Source organism: Terrapene carolina, unplaced genomic scaffold (genome assembly GCF_002925995.2).
Source record: "Terrapene carolina triunguis isolate 2854851 unplaced genomic scaffold, T_m_triunguis-2.0 Scaffold67, whole genome shotgun sequence".
In the NCBI taxonomy this organism is placed as follows: Eukaryota; Metazoa; Chordata; order Testudines; family Emydidae; genus Terrapene; species Terrapene triunguis.
Genome location: NW_020664418.1, coordinates 36800029 through 36809537, shown reverse-complemented (window position 1 = coordinate 36809537; position 9509 = coordinate 36800029). Strand labels below are relative to the sequence as shown.

General features: G+C 43.8%; 1 protein-coding gene across 1 annotated transcript in view; it reads left to right on the top strand.

The window, feature by feature from the left end:
• Nucleotides 1-1628: 1628 nt before the first annotated feature.
• FAH (fumarylacetoacetate hydrolase) overlaps nt 1629-9509 on the top strand; it is a 28913-nt gene continuing 21032 nt past the window's right edge. Inside the window, exons 1-4 of the mRNA XM_026648328.2 lie at nt 1629-1806; nt 5440-5550; nt 6941-7062; nt 8742-8791. Coding sequence (XP_026504113.1) covers nt 1726-1806; nt 5440-5550; nt 6941-7062; nt 8742-8791 — 364 coding nt within the window. The 5' untranslated portion in view covers nt 1629-1725. The remainder of the gene's footprint in view (nt 1807-5439; nt 5551-6940; nt 7063-8741; nt 8792-9509) is intronic.

Here is a 9509-nt window from a genome sequence, read left to right as displayed (position 1 = left end):
CCACCCTCAAGCAGGAGGAAACTAGAACTTAAAATGCTATCCAAAATCAGATGGGGGTATTGACCAAGATTTAGAGTCAACCTTATCCAATTCCTCCTCTGTGCAAATCTGTTTTGAACCAATGAAATAAGTATGCAGCCTGACTGTTGAGGGCATGCTGTCATTGTCTTCCAAGCTTGTATAAAATTCCTCTAGGAGTTAAGTGTATTGTATACAATGAATAGACTTTGGACAACATCCTTCACAATTTATTATTAATGCACTAAAATAGAAATAGCACACGACACTGGAGCTTGATTTGACTCTTGCTGCGCTTAATGACAGCACTATGACGTTGATGCTTCCCATCCTAGTAGATGGTCTGCCTGATGCTAGCGGATGAGCATTTACTTCCCTTTATACCAGTGCATCTGTTGCATCATTAAATGTGATGCTATAAGAAATCCTAATTCTGGAGAGGTATTAAGTGTGTTTCAATGAAACACATTCTCAAAACGTAATGCTTTAACTATAACTTTTGTTTTGGCGTAGATAAAATCAAATCAGCTGTGGAAATGTTTAGCAATATATGCTGGCTACCATAATAATGTAGGTATTCAAATGTCACAGTATACTGTGATACTACTGCAGTTAAATATAGTATATAACTGCTTGAAAGCTAATTTTTCCATGCCACGAACATTCCTAAAATTACATGGGCAAAGGCCTCAGCTGATGTAAACTAGCATAGCACCATTGAAGTCAATGAAGCTATGCCAATTTAAAGTAGTTGAGGGTCTGGTTTTACGATTGCTACATTAAAGAGCAGAGCAAATCAGAATAAATCCAAGCAAATCTTTGTTCCTTTAACTAGTCTCATCCCCCACCAAAATCAATTTAGGATAATCAGCTTTGTGGTTTGGTAACCAGGAGACTATAAAAATCTTCGTTCAAAAGGAATCTTCTCCCCCATCCGTTCTTTTTACTTCTTTTAAAAAGTCTTGCTTTTACATTCAGCCTTGTGTCCACATGTAGAACAGTGGTGTTGGGTTTTTAATTTTTGGTCTAGGTTTTTCCCAAAAGGACCTAGGAGGGTTGGGAAGGATATGGGACAGAGTGAGGTTGTGTTTTCTGTCCTTTGCCACTGTTTGCAGATATTCACACCTCAGCAGCTGGAGCTTTATAGAAGGAATCCGCTAAATGGGGTTCTTTTGGAACTTCCAAACTGCACAAATTCTAAATGAAAACTGTCCGCTCTCCCCATGGTATCTGAGCTGACAGCTGAGCTGCCCCTTTTGTGTCTAGGTTCTTGTAGGGTCATTTGATACTATCACTTTTATAGCCAAGTGCCCCCAGCTTGGGAAATAAATGTATGTCTCCTGGCCCAGCAGGCACATATCTATAGATTCTCCCAGTAATCAAGGGTTCAGGAAAGGGGAACAGTCTTCCCCTCAGTAACCGTACAATATACTCCTCTCACAGAGGCTCTAGCCAGAAACAGTTAATGGTGCAGAGGCCCCTGCTGCTGAGTCATGCAGAACTCTGGTATTAATTAACCATCTAGCTTACAAGCAGGAGCAGGGCTGAAGGGAGTGGGCTGGAGAGCAGCTTCTGGTTGGTTTGAGGCTGAAGAAGAGGGTGGGCCCAACAGATCCACGTTGTCTAATGCAACATGTGGAGGCTCTCTTGGCGTGGTTGTAGCCGAGCTGGGAGTGTGTTTGCACCACAGCTTGCTCTGAGCTCAAAATGTCTTTCATCCAGATAGAAGAGAACTCAAATTTCCCTCTTCAGAACCTTCCCTATGGGGTTTTCTCTACTGAGGAGAAGGTGAGTTATCTGCTGCTTTGTCTTTGTGTTGCAAAGATTGCTGCTGCTGTGGGTGAATCTTTGCTCTGAAGTTCAGAGGCTATGAATGAGGAGGAGGTTTTTTGGTTGTTTTGTTTTCCCAAGTGCTGTGTGATGATCCCCAGATGCCAGGGACAGGAAAGGTGTGCCAGGCTGGGAATCTTAGGGGTTAGCTGATTGCACTAGGAAGCTTCCGTGTATATACTGTCTCTTCTTAATTTGATGATGACCTGAGGGCTATTTCTTTAAAGAACGGTAATATTTTCTATAAGTACTTTATATGTATGTAATATGGACTTAATATATTTTCTGCTTTTGAGTATAAAAGTCTATATTTCCTCATGCCTCTCTATATGCTATAATGTTTTCACTTTTCTTTACCAGCACCATTTTTATTATCTCCTTTATGGCTGAATTTAACCCCTCCTTCCTCTTCCCTCTTAAAGCCCCATTTTAACTCTTATCCTATATACTACTAATCTTAGTTGTATTGTGGAATATTCATTGTAAGCAATATGAATTGATGTATCTGAAAGCTAAATTTGATAAAAGAAATAATCTGTGTAAAATATAATTAGGCTTTGACAGTAGATATTGAGATACAGTTAGTTTTATAACCATTAAAACACAAATTGTCAATATCAGATGTCAATATACACAGTCAATATCCTTAAATAAAATTTTAATAAGCTCTCAAGCAGCATTTTTCTTACTTTGCATGTCAGTAAATTTCGACTATTATTGATTAAATATTTTGTCACTTCCTGTATATACAGTGGAATTGATGTTTACCGACATTTACCGATTAAAAATCTAATCCTTCCAAGCTAAATATCTTTTCAAGTGAGGTTTGTTTTAAACTGATAGTGGTCTACAGGGCCACAATTATAATCCTATAAATTAAGGGCCTACCCTTCCGTTTTTCCCTAATTAGGATTGGGAGTCAGGAGATTTGGGTTCTGTTCCTAACCCTGCAATTGACTAGCTGAGTGACTTTGGGCAAGTCAAGTCTCTTCTGTATCTTCTATATTAGTGGTTTTCAACCTGGGGTCCATGAACTCCTGGGAGTTCAGACTATGTCTAAAATTTCCAAAGGGGTCCACGCATCCATTTGAAATTTTGTAGTGGTCTGCAAATGACTCAAGGCTGAAAACTATTATTCTATATATTTAATGTTCCATTCAATGCATATGTGTAGGGACCACACTGTGGGACTTATATTTTCTGAGACACGGTCAGTGAGGTCCTATCTTTTATTGAACCACCTTCTGTTGATGAAAGAGAAGTTTTCACGCTTACACTGAGCTTTTCTTCAGGTCTGAAGAAGTTGACCTGAAGAAGCTATGACCTCACCCATCTTGTCTCTCTCATATCCTGGGTCCAACACAGCTACAACAACACTTATATTTTCTGGCCATACAAGAGAAACATGACTAGGGTTTTGAAAGAAGCCTAATTGGGTTAATCTATGGGAACTGGGTCCCTAACTCCCTAACGGCTGGTCTACACTAGAGGGGGAGGGGGATCGATCTAAGATACGTCTACTTCAGCTACACTATTCTCATAGCTGAAGTTGCATATCTTAGATCGACTTAGAATCACTTACTTCACGTCCTTGCGGCGCGGGATCAACGGCCGCCGCTCCCCCGTCGACTTTGCTTCCGCCTGTCGCCGAGCTGGAGTTCAGCAGTCGACGGGAGAGCAATCCGGGATCGATTTATCGCGTCTACACTACATGCGATAAATCGATCCCTGATAGATCGATCGCTACCCGCCAATCCGGTGGGTAGTGTAGACGTACCCCTAGACTCCTTTTGAAAATCACACCACGTACCTCCAATTTACTGTTCAATGCTGCTGTTTGCAATAGATTACATTCACATGTGCACATTTAGCAATGAAACACCCGCCCCACACAAACACACATCGTAAAAGAGAGAGCTGGCAAGCAGATACCTCTGGAAACAGAGAAGCTGGAGGATTATCAATGGTTAATGGACATTGCAGAGTCATCATAATGGTTCTCAGTTAGGCAAAAACAATGCTAGAGACTATCAGTAGTAGTTTAAAAATGAATTCCAGCATAGAAGAGCCTTGGCTCTAATTATCTGGTGTTTTGCAAAGATAAATGCTGGATGATGAAACCAAGGGCATGTCTACACTGCAATAAAACACTTGTAGCTGGCCCTTGTTAGCTGATTTGGGCTCAAGCTGAGTTTGGGCTCTGGGACTTCATGAGTGGGAAAGGTCCCAGAGCCCAGGCTTCAGCCCGACCCAGCTAACATGAGCCAGCTTAACCCTACGTTGCAAATTTATAGCCCCACAGCCCGAGCCAGCTAACATGGGCTAGCCATGGGTGTTTTACTGCAGTGCTGATATGCCCTTAATCTGTTTCCAGATGCGTGTTTGTGTGTTACTGCGTAGTGCACTTTTTCCTTCCCTAGTAACTAATCTTTATTGTGCAAATGTCTCAGATTTTTTTAAAAAGATGATTAAGATGATTTTATACCTTTTGGAAATTAATGTCCTATCACAATATTATAATAATCGCTCAGTTAAAATAACTGATTGTATTTAGGGCTACAGGTTACAAATTAACTTGTCCAGCCCTGAGATTTTTCTGGCAGGAATGCTTGCTGAATAAACATTTAGGATTATTTTCGTGCAAATCAGATTTGGGGTCTTGTTCAAAGAAAGGCTAAAAGCAGTTGTGTTTTAATCCGTACTGGTTTTATTCTGTTTTCATTGAGACAAAATTGAATATCTGTACTTTTGTTTGGGATGAAACTGGTCACTGTGGCTATATTTCATTTAAATTCACTACCAGTTGGAACTTGTGTTTGTAATGCCAAAGCGTCTTTATGATTTCAGCACAGCTGTGGTAGGGAGGATGTGGTCTGTGCCACTGCAAAGGTAGCAGGGCAAGTTCTGAACAGAGTTTGTGTAGGTCCTATAAAAACTGTCACAGATGAGCAGGTTTTTTGCTTTTGTTTGTTTTTATTTTCATTTCTTTACACATGGAGGGAACCTTCCACACCAGCCTTTCCTCTTTCCCATGTGGAAGGATAGATCAGTGATAAGAGTACTAGCCTGGGACTTGGTTAACTCAGATTCAGTCCCCTGCTCTGCCACAAGCTTCCTTTGTGACCTTGGGCAATCACTTAGCTTCTCTCTGCCTCATCTGTAAAATGGGGATAATAGCACTTCTCTACCTCATGGGGGTGAGGGGATAAACCCACAAAGATTGTGAGGCCCTCTGATACTATGGGGATTGGGGGGCAGGGGGGCATATGAGTACCATGGATAGATAGGCAGGGGGGAAGGGCAATATCCTCCCCTTACCTCACCCCTGGAAGGTTGGGGTGGAAGGATGTCCTTCCACCCTCAAAATCTGTGAGGGATTTGCCAAAAAAATAGTGCAGCTTCCCCTGCCTTCCTCCTAGATTTTAAAATCAGCAGCTTTTGTCCATTAATTATAACTATGGTAAGGTAGGCACCGATGTAGCTCCTCAACTCCTGCCCCACTTAAACTCCTTGTGCTTCATTGTTTTGTCCCCAGAACCCTCATAATAGCATTATTGGCCACAGGTATAAACATTTTTTTTCCCATTGTAGCCTAGGCACAGAATTGGGGTGGCAATTGGAGACCAGGTATTGGATCTGAGTGCTATTAAACATCTGTTCAGTGGACCAGCCCTTTCCAAGCATCAGGATGTCTTTGACCAGGTATTTATCATACAGTTTGACAATGTCCATCACCACCATGTTTTAAATGGAATGTCATATGAAATTTTAGTGACCCAGGCTCAGATCAAGAGCATTGTGGTAGCTTACATGGAGTGCCTGAGTTGCTGGTTTGCCTCTCTCTTTTAAAAAAAAAAAAAAAAAAAGGGGGGGGGGGGAAGAGGGATTGGGACTGATTCACCATTGTGGTGATGGTGGTTTCTGTCAGTGTAACTGCTGAATGGAATTACTGGCTTAAAACTGGAGTGTAACAGTGCTGGGTTGGCACTGTGTGCACATTGCTGCCCAGATGATTCTGCAGCAATCCACAGAAGCAGAGTGTAAGATGGTCTAACTATGGCCCCAGTTCAGCAAAGCCCAGGCAGGCCTCTCCTTCCTGTGCAGAAGTGGCAGGTGTAGGGGGAGTGCGCACTTTGCTGAATTGGAACCTACATTGCTTAGGAATGGAGCCACTCACAAAGAGCACCCGCAATTAAAATTTAGAAAGTAGTAAAATAAATGAGCTCTCCTAAAGGTTTCTTTCATCTGATTAAGAAGTGCACTATGGAGTGAAATCCACCTAGTTCAGAGGGCCAGTACCAAGGTTTATACACCACTCCAGTTCCACTTAAACCCCTACATTTCTGGCATCTTCATGAGAAGGAATCTCCAAAAGGAAACAACTTGGATTAAGTGGGATTTAAGTGGTACATAGACCTTGCGGGCTCTCTGCATGGGCGTAAATATAATTTATATTTCGGATCACAACTAGTCTTGTCATTGCAAGCTTCCATGGTATTTGAAGATGTAGGTGGATGATGATTTTAATTATTATTATTATTATTATTATTAGATTTATTTATGTATTTGGTTTGCAAGAGCACCTAGGTGCCTCTCTCACAGACCAGGACCCTATAGTGATAAGTGCTGTAGAAAATCATAGTCCCTTCCCCAAAGAGATTGCAATCTAAGTATGAGACAACAGATGTATACTGGCTGACAAGTGGGGGAGCCCAAAGAAACAATGAGACCATAGTAATGATCATGATAGGCAGGGTCTCTGCGCACGCAGCTGCCTGTTACTTCAGGATTAGTACACCTCTACCTCAATATAATGCTGTCCTCGGGAGCCAAAAAATCTTACCATGTTATAGGTGAAACCGTGTTATATCGAACTTGCTTTGATCCACCGGAGTGCGCAGCCCCGCCACCTGGGAGCGCTGCTTTACCGCATTATGTCCGAATTCGTGTTATATCGGGTGGCGTTATATAGGGGTAGCGGTGTAATTTAATCTCAGTACTGGTAACATAGGAGATACCCCACATGTACAGCAAATGGAGCTGAGAAAACAAATGTTCTCTCACACATCTCTACCTTTATACTGTGTTTTAGCCAGCCCTTAATGACTTCATGGGGTTGGGCCATGAAGCTTGGAAGGAAGCTAGAATGTTTCTCCAAAAGCTACTGTCAGCCAGTGAGCCGACACTGAGAGACAACTCTGAGCTACGGAAAAGGTGAGGCATTCGGGAGCTGGAAGTGACTCAAGATTAACACTCGTGATTCCTCATCACATGTACAAAGCACTTTTGGCTCTTCAGCCTTCTCAGGGTCCTGGAGGAGATATTCCCGGAGAGTTGGAGGAGAGGAGCAGAGTGGTTGCTATTATTGTTGAGGCTTGGGAGCTATTGCACACTACTGTTAGAAGCTGCTTGAGTGTAAACAGAAGCAATCAGTACATCACCTAAAGAGGTGTTCTAGCCTCGCTGGCAGAGCGTCCAGTTCCCTGGAGAAGAGTAGTTGAATGTCACTGCAGTTCCAGTCTTCTCTCCCTCCCTTGATGCTTCATTTAACAGTGGCCTTGTGTAAATATTTAACATAGCTCTGGAGAGATGGATCTGTTGTTGTGTAGCTCTCAAGGCCTTTTGTAAACTTAGAAGGCACAATACAGTATCAACCTGAGGTAAACTTTCACGCGGGTTCCTTGCTGCAATGAAATCGGAGCTGGCTGCATATATAGATATCAGTATAGTCCCATGCTGGGCCGGCGTTAGGGAAAATGGTGCCCTGGGCAAACGCCGCTCCCTGTACAGTGACCCCTTCCCCCACAGCTGGGGAGTGATGGGAGGAGGGCATGCAGAGCTTCATGCAGCTGGGGGAGGTTCCCAGAGGTGGGTCTGACTCAGCCCTGGGAATGGCCAGTGCAGGGGAGGAGGAAGTCCTGTCCCTCTCCACCCCGCTAGGACTAGCAAGTGGAGCCTGGTGCACCATAGAGCTCCCAGCCAGGGTGCCCCCAACCCTTCCCCTCCCCGGCTCTGGGCCCAGCGCTTGGGAGTTAAAGGGGCCTTGGGCTGGCTGGGGGGGCGGGTGCGGCGGGAAGAGGGCGGTCGCCCATGTGTGAGGCCAGCCCCGGTCCCATAAATCCCATGCATGCAGCATGAAAGTCAGGGTATGTCTATACTGCAATAAAACACCTGCCACTGGCCCATGTCAGCTGACTCGAGATGGGCGGGGGGGCGCTATAAAATTGCAGTGTAGATCCTCCGGGTCCCAGAGCTTGGGCACCAGCCTGAGCCCAAACATCGACACTATAATTCAATAGCCCCACAGCCTGAGCCCCGCGAACCTGAGTCAGCTGTGGGTGTTTTATTGCAGTGTAGACGTACCCCCAGAGTCTTGAAAGGTTTAGCACTTGAGGTCAGAAAACAAGGGGGGCTTAACACCTGTACTAAGGAGAGACCTTTTGAGCTTTACAGCTGTCAATAGTATAAAGGCTGTTTGTAGGCCTCCTGCAGGAGGGCAACTGAATCTAAAACAATTGCGATCACACCTTCCATCCAGTAGAGGGCAGTGAGGACACATACATACTCACCTGCCAGTGCATCCCAATGGATGCATTTCCTCCCATGTAGAAAAAAAGTGAGATCTCCCAGGCATGCAGCCCTTCCTGTGCTCTATTGTACATTTCTTCACAGGAGCTTGTAGAATCAGTTAACCACTTCAGTGCAATAGCAGCCTGTACCCTCTGTGCACTTACTTTATACACCACGAGCTAGCACAGAAGTGCAGCAAGGCAAGATTTTTCAGAGCAGATGCCAGAACGTAGTTAGTGCAAAAAGAGACTGAACTTCCTCTAAGCCAGCCCAGGGTGACACCAGCTTTTTTGAGAGTTGTAATCTTTGTTTTGTATTTTTAGAGCATTTGTACCTCAGGCCTCTACTATAATGCACCTTCCAGCTAAAATCGGTAAGTCTCCTGAACTGATATCGACATGATTTGCTTGTATCCACTGAGACTCCCACATGCCCCAAATGTTCTAGATGGTCAGATTGTGGCTGTGACAAGGAATGGGTGTAAAGTAGATATTACAGATGATTAATTGCAGGCGCCATCTCTGATGTCACAGATAAAATATGTGTGCGCCATATTTTAACATAGATGTAAGGCCTCCGGAAGCAACTTTTACTAACTTAATCAAATCAAGGTTCCCTGGTGCCACATAATCCCTGAAGTCAGAACTATGTCTCCAGAGGCCCATATGACCCCACTGGCTCAAAGCCCTTTTCTTTAGGCAGATGATTATCTTGACTGCAGAACACTGTGTCATGTAACTACAAATAACTTAAGGCTCAGTTGTGCCATTTAGATCCTCCCTACCAGAGCAGTGTCACGCTTGCCCTAAGAGTGAGCACTGGGCTGAATTTTGCATTGAGTTTGCAAGATGACTCCTGGAGGTCCTGGGTTTATGGAGGCTGGGTGCCTGGGGGACTTGTAGCTCTCATTAGGTTAAATTTATTAAGTCTGACAATTCTGGAAAGCACCAGAGCAACCATTTCCACCTATTTCTATAAGGTTGTCTGTCACTATGGTATGCGAGCACATATATTATGACCTTCAGGTGAAGGAAGAGTCAAGACGTGTGTGTGTGTGTGTGTGTGTGTGTGTGTGTGTGTGTGTGTGTGTG